The sequence below is a fragment of the Danio rerio genome, chromosome 14 (genome assembly GCF_049306965.1).
Source record: "Danio rerio strain Tuebingen ecotype United States chromosome 14, GRCz12tu, whole genome shotgun sequence".
In the NCBI taxonomy this organism is placed as follows: domain Eukaryota; kingdom Metazoa; phylum Chordata; class Actinopteri; order Cypriniformes; family Danionidae; genus Danio; species Danio rerio.
The window spans coordinates 37114267-37136987 of NC_133189.1; the positions used below are offsets into that span (position 1 = coordinate 37114267).

General features: G+C 36.8%; 1 protein-coding gene across 5 annotated transcripts in view; it reads right to left on the reverse strand.

Annotated features, from left to right (window-relative positions):
• Positions 1–22721, reverse strand: part of atp11c (ATPase phospholipid transporting 11C (ATP11C blood group)) — a 129139-nt gene that overhangs the window by 67887 nt on the left and 38531 nt on the right. For all 5 annotated transcript variants that reach the window (XR_012389830.1, XM_009291180.5, XM_021472836.3 and 2 more), the window contains exons 2-3: positions 9126–9245; positions 2808–2897 (exon numbers count right to left, since the gene is read on the reverse strand). Coding sequence is in view for 4 of the 5 variants with exons in the window: in XM_009291180.5 (XP_009289455.2) it covers positions 2808–2897; positions 9126–9245 (210 nt within the window). In the remaining variant the exon portion in view is untranslated. The remainder of the gene's footprint in view (positions 1–2807; positions 2898–9125; positions 9246–22721) is intronic.

Consider the following 22721-nt stretch of genomic DNA (forward strand, 5'->3'; position numbering starts at 1 on the left):
TGTTTCTGCAATATTTATTGCAATATAAATACAATTTCACCAAATAACTTGATATCTGTTTGGAAAAAATGTATAATATTTCTGCCATGGAAATACATCTCTATAAAAATCTAATAAGCAATCTACAAATAAAATAAAGAAAAAGATACAATTGAAATAAAAACATTTTTCAAAGTCTAGTAGTACTCAGGTACAGTAATTGAATAATAAAAACAAACACAATTCAATAAAATAAATCCCTCTTAAAGTTAGAAATGGTACAATTTCTTATGCCTGAATGCTTTTAAAATAATTATACAATCACAGGCATCAAAAACAAACTTAACATTGATATCCTTTGTGACTATTGCAAATGATCACATTGCGATATCGATGCTAAACTATATATTGTGCTGCCCTATATATGACATACTATTTTTCTTTACACAAACTAACAATGTTTCAGCTTGTTTTGGTTGTCAATCACATATCGGACAATGTTTTAAGTTGAGATTAAAACTCTCTATTAGACTCTTTAATCAGCAGAATATACATTTTTAGCCCAGTTTTAAAGACCTACAAAATGTTTATTTTATTAATTCTATTTTAATTCATTTTTTTTTATATTACAAAAAAAGTTACAGAGAGCTTAGAAAACACTTATATGAAACCTAAATAATCATGATTGGCACCAGCCAATAGACATATATAGTGTTTTTACTACCTGGCAAAAGTCTTGTCATCAATCCCAGTTGTAAAAACATCAAATAATAACTTGACTTCTAGTTGATTATTTAGAAAAGTGGCAGAAGGTAGATTTTTCCGATAAATCATCTGTTGAACTACATCACGATCATCACAAATACCTTTTGGAACCCACATGGACCAAAGATTGTCATAGAAATCAGTCAAGTTTGGAAAGGGAAAACTTATGGTTTGGGGTTACATTCAGTATGGGGGCATGCGAGAGATCTGCAGAGTGAATGGTAACATCAACAGCCTGAGATAAAGACATTTCTGCTGCCCATTACATTACAAACCAGAGGGCAAATTCTTCAGCAGGATAACATTCCTTGTCATACTTCAGCCTCCATGTCAAAGCTCCTGAAAGCGAAGAAGGTCACGGTGCTCCAGTATTGGACAACCCAGTCACCAGACTTAAACATTATTGAGCATGTCTGAGGTAAGATTGAGGCGGCATTGAAGATAAATCCAAAGCATCTTAAAGGACTCTGGGAGTCCTGCAAGATGCTTTCTTTGCCATTCACTGCAGAGATGGATGTAGTCCTGTAAGCTCATGGGAGTCATACACAATATTAATTTTTTCCACTGCTTCATGACTTTATATTCTATACTGTACATTATTTCTGTTAAGTGACAAGACTTTTGTCTAAGCAAAGACAGCAAAGCAAAGTCAGACCTTACTGTCCTAATTAAAAAATTTAAAATTAAGGCATGATCATATTTTATTTTGGTAAAATAAGCGTAATCTTGAGGCCTTCGCCTTTCATATTAAACACTTCTGAAACCAAATGATCAACTAGTAGTCAAGGTATTATTCACTGTTCCTTAAAATTGGATAGGAGGCGAGACTTTTGTCAGGTTGTGTTCTTTTTTCTTGACTAGTTCTATCTTTCTAAACAACTTTTAATAATTAAAAACAAACATAAAAAAGAAAATGTAGCTTTGGCAATGTAGGTTTAAACTGCTTTTCCAGTGTTTGGCCTCAGAATTGTTTTTAATAATGAAAAAAACACTCTGGCAGGACAATATATTGCTCAAAAATGTTCTTTACAACATTATATTCAACTGAAATTTATTCAACTTACAAAATACATTAAGGTGCACAATAGTTTCAACACTGATCCTAAAATCAGTGAAAAATCTTAAAACGTGCATCCTGAAAAATCATGCGACACTGAAGACTAACGTAATGGCTGCTATAGGAATACAAAGACATTTTACCATGTATTAAAACAGAAAACAAACATTTTAAATAGCAAAAATACTACAGTTTTAAAAATATATCTGTAACTCTGTTTTTGTAATCAAATAAAAGGAGCCTTATCAAACATAAGCGATTCATGTTTGAATGAGCTAACTTTTAAATAGCGAACTAAATAAAAAAAGAACTTCCAAATAGCAAAGTACATCCCATGATGCCACCATGCTTTCATATATAATTAGCCTAAACATATCACACATACAAACCAAGCTGTCAAATAGGGTGTCAAACCATGCCTTTCAATTCTCACTTCTCATGCACCTGACACCAACAACACCATATGCTCTTTATCAATGCGCTGTTACCCTTTATTAAACACACACACACACACTTCGCTAAACGCCATCAGCTGTTGATCCGCTTTCACTTTTCAGTTTAACTAAGGTCGTCTCTGTGTGCCTTTATGGAGCAGAGTGGAGGCTTCCCCGTCTCGCTGTCTCCCCTTCTGCTATCGTCACAGGTCCACTGACATCATATCAGCACTGGGCAAAACCAGCCAGGCTATGAGTCATGCATAAACACACTCGCACGCACACACACACACACAAGCACACACACACACAAGCACACACACACACACAAGCACACACACAAGCACACACACACACACACACACAAGCACACACACACACACACACACACACACACACACACACACACACAAGCACGCACACACACAAGCACGCACACACACAAGCACGCACACACACAAGCACACACACACACAAGCACACACACACACAAGCACACAAACACACACACACACACACAAGCTTGTCTCTTTGGGAACTGAAAACACTTATGGCCGATCAAATGCACTCACCTGCACCAGGAATATGATGAGGAAGTAAAAATTTGCAATTCTTCTGAACTGCTCAAACAGGTTCTTTGGCAGGAAGTTCCACACGGTGTACTGAGGAAGTAAAAAAGAAGAAACAGTTAAACAGTGACCGTTTAAACACCTAAAAGCAGACAAATAGCTAACAATAATCATTTGTGGTGATTTTAAAGTGACAGCTCTCCTTTTGCACACTAAGCTATTGTTTGCATTTATTAATTTAGTCACTATATAATTTAATCACTATAGATGTCATATTGTTGGAGATTCTGTTTGTTATTTTTTTTAAAGAGCCTCTATTAAGGGTTTTTGAAAATGACCTTCCATGCTGTGTGTAACAACACTAAGTGAATGAAAACATCGTCCTGAGGTTAAAATATGAAAGTGCACCGTCTTTAAAACTATTGATTCTTTACCAAAATAGTCGACTCAAGAGTTAAGTAAATGAATCAAAATGAAGTGTGGGGTTCAGATGTTTTGCTTGAATGTGTCGAAGTCGATACGGTACATCACCAAACATGAAGTGCCGGTTCAGGTAAAACATAAACATAAAAACATAAAAACACCTTTTCCTACAGACACCAGCGAAGTGCAGGGGTTCACAGAGACTGATCATGACACAAAGATGACAATCACAGATTAAGATTTGTGAATAAATGGTTCAAAGCTTATTTTCGCAACAACACCACAGTATAGTCAACCTAGTGTTGTGTTTGTTCCAGTCATTTTTCTCATTTTTGATACATTAACCAACACTGCAACGCTGGATTTGTCGGGCAATTGCTAATAAAAGAAGGAGCAGCAGAGACTATTATGTATAGAACTTTGTCAGACTTTGAAAGAGACTTTGTCAGTAACTTTTAGTTCATATGGACCAGTTTCTTTTTCCTCCAGATCATAACATGCAAATGTGAAAAAAAATTGTTGCCTCGTTTCGTGTAGTTTGCAAAATATGTTTTTAATTGTGTGTTGTAACTTGTAAGGGCTCACCGCAGCTTGTAATCATGTATCTATTATAGATCAGTGCTTTTAATGTATTTCTCAGGTTAAAGCTTTATGGGGCTATTCACATTTAGCATCCAAAACCATGTTAAAAACATGAAGAGTACTTCTTCCTTTACAGATTTCTCCACGGTGGGCATCCATAGTTCTCCAGCCTCCAGCGTCTAGATAGCAGCTCTGCACAAGACGTTTAGCCATAGGAAAAATGGTTGTGCCCAACTGAGCCTGCTTTCTCTCTAGGATTTTATTACTTCACTTTCACCAATTGGAGTTGAAGTTTTGTTGCCCGCCGCTCTCCCCACTGGCTTGCATGCTTCTGGACTTGTAGAGCTGCACATCGATAGATTTGCTCTTCAGTGTTTGAACTTTTAGCAGTGAAAATTAAACCACACTGAACTGAACTAAACTGAGCTTAAACTCTGAAAACTGAACTGACAGTTTCAATTAACTACAATCTTCAATGTGAAGCTGCTTTGCACAATCCACATTGTAAAAGTGCTATAGAAATAAAGAAGAGTTTAATTTAATTCATTTAAAACTCGTTTGTGAGCTCGCAATCCTCTGCCGTTTGCCCTTGCTATAGCCACAATCAGCTGTTTCTCACTGTCAATTTTCAAAATAGTTCATCTTTGTGTCTTTTTTAGTTCATCTGAATGTGTCGTTGTTACTTAAGGTTAGGGTTAAAAACAGAGTATATGCTGGTTTTTAACTGCATTGTTATATTGGTACCCTGCATTGGGCTCTCACATTCTCTGTATGCTACTTCATAATTGTGGTGGGCGGTTCTCTCTATCTTGTGCTGAATGCAGTCGACTAATCACAAAAGATTGGGTCATGGGAGGGCTAAATGATAATGAGTGCACCAGTCACATTTCTTTCTTTTGCATTAAAATTTTCTATAGGACGCTTTGCATTAATATATTTGTGCACATACATTAGATTAGTTAGTATCAAAGCGAAATCTGAAACTTATCTAATGAAAAAACAAACAACTAAAGATCAGACCAAATATTTGTACATCCAAATTAATATGTTGAGGAAAAATATTAAATACATTTTTAATAAATAGGGGATATTAACATAAAAATATACTATTTAGCTTTTAAATCATTGTAAAATTTCACAGTGTATATGTTTAGTAATATCTTATTTTTTGTAATAAAAAATACACATTTAACAGAATTTAATTAATATGTTTAATTTATTTGAAATAATACCTTGCATGCATATCAGCCTGTTGTTGCAGACCTTCAAAAGCAAAATATGACCTTTTATAATGCAAAATAGGGTCTCTTTAACTAAAGCATTTATCAATTTTGAATAGAACATGAAGTGCTGGTGTTTAGACTGCATGCCTTAAGAAGACTCATTGGCTGAATAATATTAGCTCAATTTATAGTAAATTCATTTATGATGCATTTTGTCGAACATTGTACATTTCTGTCCACCTTATTGCTACATTCTTCTTCAAATAAAGCTATTTTGATAAAAAGGCAAAATTCCAAGGCAAAAATTCCATTAAAAACTGCACCTACATGATTTTGAAAGCAATTCTGAATTTTATGTGAACTACTCTCTTACAGCGATGTGAGCGCAAAGCCACATGCTGAAGAAAAGCTGGAGAAAGGATTAAATGCATTCAATATTCATCAGCTGGTGTGTTTGTGCTGTTCTGGGAGAGGGAGCTGAGAAGACTTCAATAGCTCCAGCTCTCTGATGTGTGCGTGTGTGTGTATGTGTGTGTGACCGGGCAGCAGCAGCTCCCTGGGCCAGCAGGTATTACATTGATTTGGATTAGCGACTTATCGCCTCCGTTCGGTGAACCCCAGAAAGAGGAACCTGCCACCTGATCCGTTTGGCAGTGTCTCGTCTTTGAAACGTTCAAGACAGCAGCACATTAGTTCGTGATTAACAGTTCACATCAAAGTTTAAGGCTGAATCAAATACAAAAGTATTGTGGAAATGCTTTAGAGTTTTATGCTATTACTTGATTTATGAATAAAATATTTTTATATGAATACAAAATACAAATTGTAGATCAATAATAATGATAATAATAATGATAATATTAATCATAATAATGAAACATTTACACAGCAAAAACAAATTAAAGTGATGTGTATCACCTGAAGGCCTTTATAATGCTTCTAATTATTTCCATTTCTAATAAATGCTTTTTTTTAAATATTCTTTTCCTTAATTTATTATATTTACTAAAACACAACAATTCTTAAATCATGTAACAGGATAATAAAGACTGAAGTAATGGCTACTAGATCAGTTTTGCAATCACATGAATAAATTACACATGAAAGCATATTTTAATAGTTTATCAATAACAGTAAACATAAATCTTTAGGGCTGATTCTAATACTGGTGCTCAGTCATCACAGTTCATTCTTTTACATTATTATTTGCTATAGGGTGCTTCACATTAAAATACAGTTGAAGTCAAAATAATTAGGCTCCTTAAAATTATTCGCCCCCGTTTAATTTTTTCCTCAATTTCTGTTTAACGGAAAAAAGATTTTTCAACACATTTCTAAACAAAATAGTTTAAATAACTCATTTCTAATAACTGATTTATTTTATCTTTGCCATGATGACTGTAAATAATATTTTACTAGATATTTACTAGAAACGTCTATACAGCTTAAAGTGAGATTTGTAATCTTACCTAGGTTAATTAGGTTAACTAGGCAGGTTGAGGTAAACTGCTTTTATTCTAGCTGAAATAAAACAAATAAGCTGTGAAAATTTCCTTGCTCTGTTAAACATCATTTAGGAAATATTTAAAAAAAGAAATTCAATGGGGGGCTAATAATTTTGACTTTAACTGTGCACACACATTAGATTAGTTAGTACCAAAGTCAAATTTGGAATTAATCTAAAAAAATAAATAAACTAAAGACCACAAACCAAACATTTGAAAATCCAAATTCATTTGTTGGGAAAAACATTTACATTTTTATATTAAGATGTAAAAAAAACATAAAGAAACATAAAAATAATAAAATTTAGTTGAAATTTTGTAGCTTGTAATTTGTAACTCGTTTAAATTTAAATGCATTATCTTTTAATTCCTAAACATATTAGGTGACCCATAGATATAACTGTAAAAAAACTCGTTTAAATTCATCAATATACATATTTTAATTTCAAATTAACATTTCTCTTTTAAGTTATAATAATAATTCCTTACATTTATATGGTGCTTTACACATTGGTGGGAATCTCCTCATCCACCATCAGTGTGTAGCATCCACCTAGATGAAGCAACGGCAGCCATATTGCGCCAGACCGCACACCACACAGCAGCTGATTGGTAGTGAAGAGATTTTATGATAATAGGGCCACCCAATTATATTAATGTACGCCAAAGTATATTTGTTGATCATTCTGAATCGATTAACCAGTGTAAAATCTTCTCTTACCCTACACGCTACGAACTGCTCGTTGTGTTTGCGGGAGACCTGTTAACACCCCCACTGCCTTTTTGGCACTTAAAAAATGCATCCGGTTGAGGTTTCCTAAAATGTCCAGGATTCGACATATGCTTTCGCTTTATAAAGTTGTTGTTAATCCTAGTAAATTGCATTATAATTTACTTTTACCTTTTTAATTATCTATTTTCGCTTGGCCTCACAGTTGACTACGCAAGAGCAAGAAAAACACTAAATACATAGCCTAATTCTTTAATAAGCCAGTCTATGTACCCGGAGAGAACAAAATGACATTTACTGGCTACAAAATTTTTGTACACTATTAGAAGTGGTTAATAAACTAATTTGCCCTAATTAAATAATCAACTATTTTTATTTTTGTAATTATTTTTGCATTCAAAAAAAACAGTGTATAAGAGTCTCAAAATAAATAAAAAGTCAAAAATCAAATTATTTTTTTGTTTGCCATGGGTAAAAATTGTGTTTCAATTCAGCTACCACCAAAAGTATATTTCAAACCTGTGGGAAGCACTGCAATCTCATAGTTTTTTATTTAAAAAAAAAAAAAGGAAAATTGATTATTTTAAATGAAATACTAATATTAATATAAATGAAATACTAATATTAATTTATGAAACACTTCTTTACAAAAGCATTTGCTTAACAAAGACTTTAATTCCATAATGCATAAACTACAAAAAAAATACTTTGGAGGAGTACAGAATATCACACTTCAGCCACTGCTTAAATTTCAACTAGCAAATAAGCCTAATACGAAGCAATACAACCCAGAATAAATGCAAATACTGACTGAATAATGTGGGAGGGGATATAGAGAAACACAGAAAAAGGTGGACAGCTACTGCCATCTAATATAACCATCACTGCTAAATAATGCATCACCAAGGGTGAGGAAAGTGAGAAAGAGGGCAGTTTGGGGCACCAGCAATAAGATAAAAGGGAATACATCATCATTTCTAACAGAGCAGATGTTATACTGAGGTGAACTCAAGAAGTTGTGGCACTGTTCCCATTTTAGAGGGAAAACGGGATGCAAGGGACATGGTGGGAGAATGGGTTACAGTGAGTCTGAGTGCGAAGATGCAAAACAGGTGCATGGAGAAGAGTAAACATTGCAGCGCAGGTAATTAAAGTGTGTTTAGAGCTTTACGCCAAAGAAAAATTGATCAGCGGATACCACAGCACGGCCACAGGTCTGATAAATCTATTACTTCTTACTCCCTTGTTTCTTCCGTTAGTACCTTAAAACACTCTTCATCTATCGACTGAATGAGGAGATTCAGGAAGTCCCACAAGATTAAGGGGGGCAGAGGCAACCACCCTGAACACTTGAGCGTTAATTGCAACTACGTATTTATCAGCTGGATCTCAAGAGCTGCTCTGACGGGCAAATTAGGGCTGCTGTGTTGGGTGGAAGAAAGTGGTGAGATGCACTGCCGTTTGCAAATAGCAAAGATATAAGAATAGAGGGAGAAAATACACATGGATTTCTGGTCCCAGATGCAGCAGGGGTCTCAACAGCCTCTTTACACCTGGAGGAACAGGTGGCTGAACACCAGGGCTTGAGGAAAGTGTGCTGGAGTCATGCTCTCCACATGCTGCTGCTAACACACGAGTCTTATGTGTCGACGCTGTGGTGCAGTTGCCATGGCATTAAACAAGACTTGCTAATTACGAGCTAAAGAAAATTACAAACAAGCTCTTGTCGGGAGCGAGCAAACCCCTAATGCCGTTATCCTGCAAAAAAATCTGATTACACTGCGGCAGGCTAAGCAATGACCCAGCTTGCGCTTTCAGATTCGTGACAAGGTGCGGTATAACAAATACTAGAAGTTACCTTGGAGGACACAATCCTGTTGTCACAGAATTTGGGGGGGATGAAGGCCTCGGTGTCCGGACACGGCCGATGTCCTACATAGATTGTCCTGCTGTCCACTCGCCTCTCGTCTCCTCCACACTATATACAGGTAAAGGGAAAGGAGAAGCAAATATCATTCACATGAACATTGTGGTGAGATTGAAACTTTAAAATCAGCAGAAGCAAAGACATAAGTCTGACCAATGTCAAAAAGAAGTAGTTCTTGAAAACCAGTTAGTTTTATTGCCACTGGTATATGGTGTAGTGGAAGTGTCAGATTTCACTGAAATATAAAATGTAGCAACATCAGCAGAAACAATGACCTAAAGTCTGACTAGTGTCAGATAGTAGGAGTTTTTTGAGTTCATTTTTGATAACGGTAGTTTTTTGCAATTTTGGCTGGTGACGTTGGTATAATTGTGAAATCTTGTGCTTTAAAATGTCACTATAGTAACATTACGCAACCATCAGCAGAAACAATGGCATAAGTCTGGCCAATGTCAAACAGTAGGAGTGTGTGGACTAACGGATTTGAGGGAAGTTATTTTTGCTGTTGTGTTTGGAGACACAGATGTTATTGTCAAATCTTCTGATTTAAATGTCACTTAGGTTGCATTGGTAGCAACATCAGCAGAAACAATGGCATGAATCTGACCAATGTCAAAACAGAGGAGGGTTGTCAGGCTAACATCACTGAACAGTTAGTTTTGCCATTCTGTTTGCTGACACTAATGAAATCTTCTGATTTATAAGGTCAGTGTAACACTGATAACATTTATTCCATCAAATTAACAGATGGCTGCACGGTGGCTCAGTGGGTAGCACGTTTGTTTCACAGCAAGAAGGTCGCTGGTTTGAGCCTTAGCTGGGTCAATTGCTGTTTTTGTGTGGAGTTTGCATGTTCTCCCCGTGTTCACGTGGGTTTCCTCCGAGTGCTCCGGTTTCCCCCACAAGTCCAAAAACATGTGGTATTCGTGAATTGGGTAGGCTACATTGTCCAAAGTGTATGGGTGTGAATGAGAGTATAGGGGTGTTTCCCAGTCATGGGTTGCAGATGGAAGGGCATCCGCTGCATAAAAACGTGCTGGATAAATTGGTGGTTCATTCTGCTGTGGCAACCCTATATTAATAAAGGGACTAAGCCAAAAAGAAAATGAATAAATGAATGATTAACAGACACTATAGACTTATAATAGATTTTGATGCACTAGATTTAGATATAATGCAGTGCTTCCCACACATAGACTTTACTTGGGCGAGCTGCTCAGGTATAATAACAGCCAACCAAGTTTATTTAGAGACACTTTTTTTTTTTACTATTATTATCACGACTGATTAAGTAGTGGAAAATCTTTTCTCACTAACCCATTCTGTTCCCTGTGCGCGAGCCTTGTCACCACTCCCACAGACAATCTAACATGCTCTGGAAACCCACAGAGACGTGCCTTTTTGGCACTTAAAAAATGTGTATGGTCTAATACCAATTCTACCCCTTAGCCCTTCCCCTTACTCCTTGTTTTGTGCGTTCTTGTAAAGAGGTAGGGGTGTCCCAATTCTTTTTAGCTTGAAGGTGTAGGGCTAAGGGGAAAGGGGTAGATAGCCCTTCGAACGAAGTGTTTTTAGGACCACAGTTTTTATAACGGCAGGATCGCTGCACCCGGAAGTAAGAAGATCCACAAATTTGTATTTTCTTTTGTCATTATAAAGAATTTTTACAACAAACAAACATGTTTTAATACATTCATAATGACGTTCATGTTTTACCGTCATGCTTTTTAAAAAAAAACGCTAAAATAAAAACCATTAAATTTTGCTATCTATAATCCATAATAATAACTCCTGTATTGCAGTCCCACAACATTCTGACACTTGAATACCCTGTCAGAAAAGTCTAGTGGCTGAGAATGACCTTTTTACAGTGTCTGCTATAATGTTAATGTTGTTTTGGTGTGTTTACATAGATCAACTGTGTAACTGTGTAACTGTGTTTACATAGGCCACTGTGTAAATGCACTGTATTACGATCTTATTGACACTTTAGATCGTTATGATAACATAATATATGCCTTCAGTGATCTCCTGAAGATAAATACTAAAAAATAAAGCAGCTGGAATAACTACAGCAGTCGCAATCGTCTGATCTCATATGAAGCAAGAGATTGTGACGACATATGATGATGTGTGCAGGTGCTGTAGTGCTGTCCCAATTCTTAGGGGTACACTTTGAAGGGGTAGAGGTACAAAAACAGAATTGGGATTGGGCTTAAATCTCCTAAAATGTCCTGGAATTGCTCTTCCTTTTCTAAAGATGTCATTAATCGTATGTGTTTCTGCATTACCTTTTTACTTAAGCCTACTTTCGATTGGCTTCGCAGCTGACAGCGCACGCACGTTCGCATAAGGCGAGGGAGGTATTAAATAATTAATTCTTGAATCTTTCAGACATATTTTTACTCAGAAAAACTGACTGCAAAATATATGTACACGATTAGTCAGTCAACGCATTTGCCTTAAATAATCTACACATTTTAACGTTGTAATTATTGTAATTTTTAGAGATGCCATCTGTTTTTATTCCTTTTTCTGTCATTTAATTTCTCAGTTGCTGTATATTTAAATTTATATGATGATGTCATTTGGCTATACTTCATAGGCTATTTTATATTCATGTCTAAAATGCTTTGCAATCCAAGTTTGCTGTATATTTTATTAATTTGATGGTGTCATTTGGCTATATTTCATAGGCTATTTCATTTACCCATCTAAAGTGCTTTGCGATCTTGAAAGAGGGAGAGAAGCAGATTTTACCTGTCAGTGGGAGCACATGGCTCCTGAATAGCATAAAAGTAAGAGAAATAGTGGACTTCTTTTTTATTTCAAGAGCCTTTCTTTACTTTGGTGTGTTAAATGGTGTGTTTCAAACCAGCTACCACCACAAGTATATTTCAAATTTGTCAGAAGCACTGTAATGTATCTTTTGTATAAGATTGATAATAAACTATTTTCATGCTTATTTCAATGTCCTGCAGACTTGATAGTTTTTCTCAAGTTTGCTTTAACCGAAAATGTGTTGGTGCTGATAGCCTTTTGGGCAGTTCACTGACATGCAGTGCAACTGTTCTTCCAGTGTCCCAAGTTCAAACCTCGGTTCACAGACCCCCTCTCTGAAAACCAAACAAACAAACATGAATTCATATCTTTCATGGTGTTAGTGTTTTACTTAATTGTCAAAAAAGGCTTTGTTAGCAAAAAAATATGCACTCATTATATAGAAATCTGTTTTCCTTCTGAAAGAGTTAGTTGGAAAACATTGGCAGATTACCGAGGACAAATGAAACCCTCTTCATCAAACAACAAACAAAAGGTCTGGGTTGTTTGTAAAGCTTTGCAGAGCATCTTTTAGCACCGGTCCAAATTTACTGAGAGACACAGCCAAGTATAACAAAGGTCAGGCGGGTCAATCCCACAAGCTGAGGTATGATCAAGCTCCTGACACTGGACAAGCCTGTAGTGTTCGACAGTTCAGAAATCTCATGCTTATAGCTGGATGTAAATCGCATGCTGTCGTGGTTTTATTGCAATGGTCAAGAGGATATGTGGTCATCCTCACACAGCACAGGAAGTGTTTATGAGGAAAACAGCACAGGAAGTTGCTGGGCTGTGTATTCAAAAAATAGTCAGTGAACAGAACAGTGTTTCCCGCAATGGTATTCAGCAGAGATGCTGTGAAGATGCTGAATCTACAGTGCCATGGCAAAACAAATCATCAATTTTTCCAGCGCTGAGAAGCCTGAGCAGAATATGATGAGATAAACAGAGAGCATACCGTGAAGTAATACAAACATAATGAACAGACGGCATGTCTTTCGTTTGCAAAAAGACAGATCAATATGATTTGGTCATAAACAAATCTCAAATTTTAATGACACTCAATTAATTAGCTATCAAAAATGTCGAATATATCAATCTAAAAAGTGGCTGAAAGTTTGTGAGACTAAAATTAAAGATAGATATTCATTATTTTTGTTAAAATTCCATTTACTATTCAGCTGCACAGTATAGCACTGTTTGGTAAATACAGATTGTGTGTGGCGGTGAGTGTATTGTTGCCTGCCCGCACGAAAAACTCCCTAGGAAATACTGGAACAGGCCTGTCTGTTTCCCCTGTGGTCAAATTTGTGACTCAGGACATTCCTGTAAAGGGCAGCGACTTGACTTGGAGCTGTGTAAGCTCTGGATTGCCTGAGGAAACGTTGGCACAACACACACATGGTAATGGACAGCCAGGAAGCCAGATCTCTGCAAGCCTTTTCTCTTTTGTGGCCTATGGTCAACATTGGCTTGATTATGGTTTTTCGCAGAAGAGGGGGAAGCGGAGTGCAAAAGCTTCACATCTACCCACAACAAAACCAGATAAAACTGTGACAGTTAACTCTCCAGCAGAGCTGAGAACGATACTGTGAAATGGAACACTGATAAGCTACAAGCTGAGCACATTTAAATAGCAAAATCAAGCTACTCTTGTGAAAACGAAGCTAACTCCATGACAAGCTACTAAGAAGAGCAAGCTGCATTTAAAATACTCAATTGGCAATATCTTTTTGAATATGTAACTGAAGTCAGAGGCACTAGGCAAGGGCTGATATAAGATTCTGACGGTATGATAACCTTGGATAAAAATATCACGTTTTCACGGTATTGAGATTATTGCTCTAAAATATGCTCTTGTAAACGTCAAAATTTTTTTAAATTTAGGAACAGTAAACATGTCAGGCTAAATAATGAAAGTGAATCATTGACTTCTGCTGTTTTCATTAGTTTCAAAAAACAGATTTCTCTTTACAATTTAAAATGACATCTTTGGAGATCTTTTGCTGGAGATACTGTTGTCCTAAAAAAAAAAGAATAAAATAAATTAATTAATTAAAAATAAATAAATAAAAAACCTTACATATACCTTAGGAATGGTATAGTAGAAAATTGTCGATTTTAAAACCTTGACTTTTCCAAACAGCAGTATAACTTTAAAACGGTTATCGTCCCATGACTACCCAGCACAAAAACATTAAATGAATAAGTAAATAATCAAATTACGCGAAACAAACAAGTTTTAAAAAGTGTGACAAACACATATGTTATATGATCATAAATTCACAGCATTGACATCAGATGCAAATACACAATGAATAACCCTAATTTGCACATCTTGATTCTCAGAAGTATCTCTCTAAAAAAACAGTTTGTTTTTAGACTCCCAAAAGATACATAAGATGACCATTTAGAACAACATGCATCACTGCAATGAAACTAAATCAAGACTGTACAATTCTAAACAAAGATTAACAGAATAGACTGTCCAGTACTATAAACACGGTTTCGGGTACATTCATTCATAAATCATCTATTGCGCATCTTAGGCTGCTCTTCAGATCATGGACAAGTGACTGACTGAAGACCACCCAAGCTATTTGCTGTATAATTCTGTCCATATATAACCAGACTATTATTACGTTTACAGACAGACTATTATTATTCATCCACCAAAGAAAGGGATTAACAGTTGATTTCCATTCTGTGTGTAAGTGAGGTGATTCTTGTGTGGTGGTTTAACAGGAAAGAGGTCCATATACTACTGTATATTCCACCTGTGGAAATAGGCCTGTTGGCAGAGCAGTGAAAAACACAGCATAAATGAGAGAGAATATTAAATAAGGCTGCATGATTTTAGAAAAATTGGCATTGCTATATTATGTTTTTCTGCAATTTGTATTGCGATATTAATATGATTAAGATGACTTTTATAATTTTACATTGATTGAGATCACTTTGTATAGAGAGGATAAAATTAGCATAAAATATACAAAATTGTAAAAACAAAAAAAAATAAAATAAACAAATAAAGCACAGATTAAAACAATGCAACAAAGGTAAAATGAAATAAACAGCATTTTATGTTTTTCTTTGAATTTCAACAGTATTGAGGTTTAGCAGTGCAAAAAAACAAAATGTCATATAACGCTGTATATCATTTTATTAATAATTTAACACAGTTAACCTTTGCTAAAGCGGCAAACTTCATTTCTGCCCAAATGGTTTAAATTCACTTAAAGTCTTAGTCACAGGCCTTTAAAACACAGCCTCAAAAAAACAATCATTCACACTATTGGTTTAGAGTTTTAAACTGTTCAGAACTGTGCTACCTGCTTAATTATAAATCCATCTAGATATGGCAGGTCCTGCGATGTGACTATTGCCGAGTATCACATTGCGATATCGATGCTGAAACGATATATTGTGCAGCCCAAATGGTTAATGTTATGGAAATTAATTTGGATTTTGCATAAGACATTAGAGAGTGGACCATTTAAGATAAAAATAGGTTAACTAGAATAATTCAGAGACTGATTAGATCAAACTTCAGTAAAGATATAACATTTTATTAGAATGAACTGAGCATAGCCAACACGGTGGCTAAATTGACCGAAGTGTACGAGTGTGAATGCGAGAGTACATGGGTGTTCCCCAGTGCTGGGTTGTGGTTGGAAGGGCATCCACCGTGGCGACCTCAGATAAATAAAGGGACTAAGCCGAAGGAAAAATGAATGAATAAATTTAGCATTACCGGTTTAGACTATATGATTCATGTGAATGAATCTGGACTGGTTAGAAAAAAAAGACAGCATTAAAGCAACAGTAATAAAAACAATGATGCAAAGATGCAAAGATGTATGTATGATCTTTATAAAAATAAAAAATTCACTGAGCTATATTTTATTGACATTATATCAGGTCTTTTCGTCTACGCTTGGTAAGTCACTCCCTAACACCTCGGTTTCGCAGTCTCCAAGGGTCTCGGTGAAGACAACACATGATGTCATCATGTCTCGGCAGGCTTTCAGCACCACACTTCTACCCCACCCACCGCCCACTCGTTCGCACACCCCTCCCCAGTGTTCCCCAGGATGCTACTGTAACTGCTGCTGTAAATAATTCAGAAGGAATTGAGAGAAAGAGTCTGAGGGTTTAATGCAAGCCTCAGCTTGAGCATGCTCGCATACGGGCCAGTCCTCCATCTGGGATCTCGGGTCATCTGTTCCACACCTCCGCACCATCAGGTAGACGGATGGTAGGCATCAGGCCACAGGCTAAGTGCTGTCACAACCTGTCCGGACATGTTCAGCTACTCGCCGACAGGACTTACGCTGTGTATCAGATAACACGCTGATCCTGTGCGCTCGCATATCTGCCCGAATCGCTCACATCAGTCTATTCATCACCTGAGAACTCAATCATTGTGCATCAGTACGTGTCAGTGGCGAACAAGAGCGCTGTGAGGGGCATCAGGAAACAAATGTATCTACTGCAAAGCTAGATGCTAATCTTCTACACACAAGTCTCCCTCATCAAACATTCTGACTCAGGCAAGACAGCAATTTTAAACAGTCAACGACAGTTTCTACCCCTTTCATCTGCATCATCTTCGTGTCTCCCCCTGGATCTGCCCTCGATTCGGCTTTTTTTGAAAACATACATGGCGTCTCAATCTGTCTATTCAGAGTCTCTCCGGTTGGGAAGAGCCTTAGATTACGTAAGTTTTTGTGAAGCGTGACGGCTCTTCACACATCAGCATGTGGCATGTGGTGCGTTCCTGGTCCCGGATGAAGCAGGCTGGTCTAAACGGAGAGAGGAGGGGCAGGTGTGAGAAGAGAGGAAATGGCACAGGTTCCAGAGCTCAGGGGATTGAATCCACCTCCAAATGCCACCCGGCGTAAAAGAACACAGCCCAGGGCATCGGAAATAAGGCAAACGGACGTGGACCTGTGTAACATCTAAACAGAATTATAAGGGTATCAGGGCTGTGACGAGGCTCGTGTGTGAGAGCTGCCGTTTCAGCATTTCTCAGAAAGGTCAAAATACTACATAGAAGTGAATGATTCAGTGTGGGCACTATAGGTTGGACGCTTGCTCAGATATGCTCTCTTCATTTCATTAGTAATACATCAACGGCTGCCTGAAAAAGGGCTAGGAAGAGAGGAAAAAGACCTTTGGGAGGGATGACTCTTCGAATGATGATTATTTTCATGCCGCCCGTGTTGTTTAGCACCTAAAGGAATCTTCCAAATGGTAAATGGTGCAAAAAAAAGGCTATTTCAGGAAAATTGTGTCATAAAATGTGCCCAGACAATGTCTGAAAGCAGGCACAAGGAAAGACCTTCAGACAAGATCTTAAAATTGAATGCGCAAACACCCATTTATTAGAAAGTTACAGTGAAGGTTTAGAGTATGATTCAACATAATGTTTCTAGCTCCCTTATGATTTGATTAATGTATCAATTACGAAAAAACACCTAACTCCTAGCATGCCTTTTATGACTCTTACAAGCGTCTTTTTACATAAATCAATACCTCATTATTTTTGAACCATTTTAATTTTCCCTTAATAAAAACAAACTGTTTACTAAAAAGATGAAGCCAAAACTGATCAGGCTTTAGACTCTACAAAATGTTACACTGACGTTGACAGTTTGACTATGCCTTCAAAACTGAAGATTTTATATAAATGAAAATGAGACTTTTAGGCTTACATCACTCGCAGTATCGTATATGATTGGCACATCTCTACTATGAAGTAGAAAGTAATTTAGTTTCACCAACTAAAGGTGTTCCTTTAACTAAATTTGTTCCTAGATCCTGCGGTGCCAAACAAAATGGTACATCTGCCAATAGTTTTTGGAAATATGAACAGCTTTACCAGTGCCAGAGATCGGGCAATGACAAAAAGCAAAAAGCTGTCAGTGCAATCACAGACAATACAGAAACCTGTATTTATATTGTCGATATTAATCATCATAATGATTTAATTATGTATTCGAGTAAATATATCTGCTTTTCACAGGGTGGCATAATTAAATAAACATTGGATTAATATTAAAAATATAATCAAAACATTTACTCAGTTTCTCCCTTTTAATATTTACAAGCTTTATCTTCATCATTATATCAAACATAAATAAATCAATCACAATTCTTTTAAAGAGCCCCTATTATGGGTTTTTAAAATTACCTTTCATAGAGTGTGTATCACAGCTGTAAGAGAATGAAAAGTGAAAGTGCACCTTGTTTAAAAATATTGATTTCGTCCTGATCTTTTGTCTGTTTGTATTGACATCAACACGAAACAATACCAAATACGTTCTCTGCTGGATATGGTAAAACGTAAACGTGCCTTTCCTTTCAAACGCTAGCAGAGTGCGGGTGTGTGTGGGACTGATCACGACCGAAGAGGAGTGAACATTATTGAGTGAACGTTCTGGTTATTAATACAATAATCTACCCTGCAATAGAGGATTTGTTCTCTGTTTGTTGAAGTAAGAATCAGAAGAGACTATTGATGTATGGTACTAAGAGCTTGACAGAAACTTTATCAGTACACAGTACATAGATCAGTTTCTTCCTCCAGTTCACAAGTGTAAATTAGTGTGATTAAAATGGTTGCCTCCTTGTTTCTCTAGCTTGCAAAATATGTATTCAATTATGTTTTGTTACTTGTAATCACTCCGCACGGCTTGTGCTATTTCAGGTTAAATCTTTATATTCATATATATCGCGTCTAAAGCCACATTGAAAGTGCTCTCTTTACAGATTTAAATGCATTTGTGAGCTCGCAATCCTCTGCCGTTTGCAATGGCCACTGTCAGCTGTTCCTACACACGTGTGGCAGTCAAGTTTCAAAATAGTTTAACTGCATTGCTTTAATCCACACCTGTATTGGGCTTACACACATATACTCTGCACTTTGACTACTTTAACAGTGTTTATAAGTCATGGTGGGCGTTTCTCTCTGTCTCACCAATCGTAACAGACTGGGTCAATCAGTGCCAATCAGTGGACCAATCAGTGCAGATTGGCATCGTCCGAAGGAGGGATTTGGGAACGAATGAATCGCTGAATGAATCATACAGGAGTCGTTGGAATAATTAGGTAAAAATGAAAGCGCATTATAAGTGTTTTTTGACCTTATGCACATCAGCCTGTTGTTGGAGACCACCAAAACCAAAATATGACCTTTTAAAGCATAATATGGACTCTTTAAATAAAAACCTCAAAATAAAATGGTTCACTACGTCAATTTGGAACAGAATGGTTAGATTTGGTGGTATTTCCCTCTCTATTTTTAGCAGAGTGACAAAAATAAATCTGCACTTATGTGTATATATATATATATATATATATATATATATATATATATATATATATATATATATATATATATATATATATATATATATTCTACACAATTGTATAAATAACCTTAAATTTGCACACAAAGGATGCGTGTTTCCCAGGAAAGAATGACAACAACATTTTAAATATTCATAGCCCAGCACATATGGTTTGTGAATAAGACCCAGCACTGACACATTCAATTGATGAATGAACCTGATCCTCAATATTTCTGCCTCTGACAAATCAACCAACGAGACTTCTCAGGTAATTATTCTTAGACTAGTGCTCGTGACACCAACATAAAATTAATCTCAACTCTATCACAATACAAAGAAAATAGGTTCTTTAAAAAAAAAAAAACAAGTTTTTAGGGAACTGTATACAATGATTGATAATGATGAAATATGCTAAGAATTAAGAGTAAAAGCTCAGTTCTGATAGTGATCGATTACGGTGCAGTGTTAAAAGTGCAGGTCGGTGAACCTGTGTTTCGATGTAATCTTTGCTCATCTTCTCTCATGTCCCTCTCATCGGGAGTCATTAACCACAAGATCAACGTTACAGCGCTGTCTCAAGGTTACCCGCTAAGCAAACACTGACAGGCCTCAAAAATAAATCTCAAGTTACTCAACAACAGACAGATCGCTACAGCAGCATCGTTCTGGAACATTGTCAGAACAGACATGGACAGTAAAGAGAATACAAATCACAGGCAAAAAGAAGCACAACGCTGCACAAAGACAGACAGCGTAATAAAGAAAAAAAGGCAGCGGACAGGAGAGATAAGAACAGTGCCATTGAACTGCATTGATTTTGAAGGGAGTTCAGTGTTAAACACAATGAGGGTCAGAATATAGGGCCCAGTTTCATTTTCAAAACGCTACATGCTGGCTTATTCAAGGCCACACAATAGAGGCGCTAATGTAAGGAAAGGGAGAAATGATGGAATTATCTTTACCATGGTGTCAAGTGCGACCTCGAACAGAGCTCAAAGAGTCGCACTACAACTGCTGAGCAAGAGGAACAAATACACCCAACCAACCAAATCTTGCTTCCTAATAATGCATTAGAGTGAGGGCAGATATAAGCATTAAAGTGAACAAGTACAGTAGCAAACAAATTGTAGTATATATAGTAACATGCCTCTTTGAGCAAAGACTGCCCTGACTACTTGTAGCTATGTCAGTGTGGTGTCAAGCAACTTAAGCCCAAGACGCACCAAGCCGACATCAAGACTAGATGAAAACCAGCTTCGTTGACACCTTGCTTCTGGGACCAAAAAAACTGTACATAAACACACCAAATAGGCAACAGCCAACTGAAACGAGAATGCATGTGCTGTGCCAGGTGAGAGGATGTGTCTTTCCATACCTGCAGGTGGCAGTATTCTGAATTGTAATTCCACATAGGCAAACTCTAATGCTACGTTCACACCAGACGCACGTCAAGCGCGAGTGATTTACATGTTAAGTCAATGCAAACGCGCGAATAGACATCCTGTGGCGCGATAGGCGCGAATGGCGCGGCACAAATGACGAGAATTGCGCGGTGTGCATGGCGCGAATGGCGTGGCGCGAATTGAGCGTTTTGCGCATTTGACGCGTTTGTTTCGCGCGAACCACTCGCGTTCGAAAATCTGAACTTCAGCGGCCATTCGCGCCGCGTTTACCAATCAGGAGCTTGCTCTTGTGGGGGCGTGATTGTGACGTATTGCCTGTTGTCAGTTTCTCAGGGGAAATCCCCCAGCAGACACCGACAAGAAGTTCATCAAACTGGGCTGGACTCAGTCAGAAGCACCGCTGAAAACCTCCATCAGCCAGGTTCAGTTTCTGGAGGAGTCTATGAGCTTCAAGAGCTGAATGCACCTCTGAAAGGATGTAGTGGACTCAGACACGGCTCTAAACGTATCGACGCTGTTTATCATCCTTTATAAAGCACATAAACACTGTTACTTTCTTCATAAAATCCATGTTAGCCCTTTAGCTATGAAGCTAGAGTCACAGGGCAGACAGAAGCCCTGCCCATCACGTGAATCCGGGTCTGCTCCGAAGTGAATTTGACACGTGAATGAATCGGGGTTTGACGCGCGAATGACGCGAGTAACCTGAAATGTTCACGCGACTATTTACGCGCGAATAGCGCGATTCATCCGCGCGTTCCGCGTCTGGTGTGAACACAGCATTACTAGTGCTGCACATATACAAACCATAAACAAAGCAGCATTTACATTAGGGCTGTGCAATTAATCAAAAATCAGATTTCGATTTTTGCTTCTTACGATTATGAAAAACCATTAATTGAGATAAACGATTGTAAACAATGTATCATATACCGCCCCCTGTTTTACACATTTGTTGCTATGCAAAGCTCAGTTCCACATGAAAATGACTAAAAGCATGTACTGTACAGCGCACAATATTCCTGCTGCTGCCTGTTTTTATCATTAATCAAACAAATCCCTCAAAATCCCTCATTGCTCTTGACTGAAGGACTTTTGTAGCTGAAGTGTTTTTCTGACAGTGAAGATGCTTAAAGCATAGTTTTTTACATATTTTTATTCTATTGTAGTTATTTCTCTTTACTTTGCAGGGTGGAAAATAACGATTATTCTGTATTACTGAGGTCAGATATATTAGCCCTCCTGAATATTAGCAACCCTTTCCTCTCTAATTTCTGTTTAATGGAAAGAAGATTTTTTTTCAACTTATTTCTTGAACACAAGTTTAATCACTCATTTCTAATAAGTGTTTTATTTTATTTTTGCTATGATGAGAGTACATAATATTTTACTGGATTTTTTAAAATACAAGCATTCAGATTCAAAGTGTGATTCAAAGGCTTAATTATTGTAATTAGACAGTTCATTGTATAACAGTAGTTTCTTCTGCAGATAATCAAAAAAATATATTGCTTAAGGGGGCTTATAATATTGACCTTAAAATCGTTTTTTTATATTTAAACCTGATTTTATTAAACAAATAAGACTTTCTCCAGGTCTCCGGAAGGTCTCCAGAAGAAAAAATATTAGAGGAAATACTGTTAAAATTCCTTGCTCTGTTAAACATCATTTGGGAAATGTTTATTAAAAAAAAAAAATTCTCAGGAGCGCTGATAATTTTGACTTCAAGTGATAATCATTTTGAATAATCGGGATTACAATTATGACCAAAATAATCGTGATTACGATTTTTCCCAAAATCGAGCAGCCCTAACTTACATAAAATTTTTACATTACTTTATTGATCACCACAGAGGGATTATAACGTGATATATGCCCCCAGAAGTCAGGAAATTCCCTTTTCAATGACATTGTAAATGTCTTTAAAAGCACCAAATGTTGACTGGTGA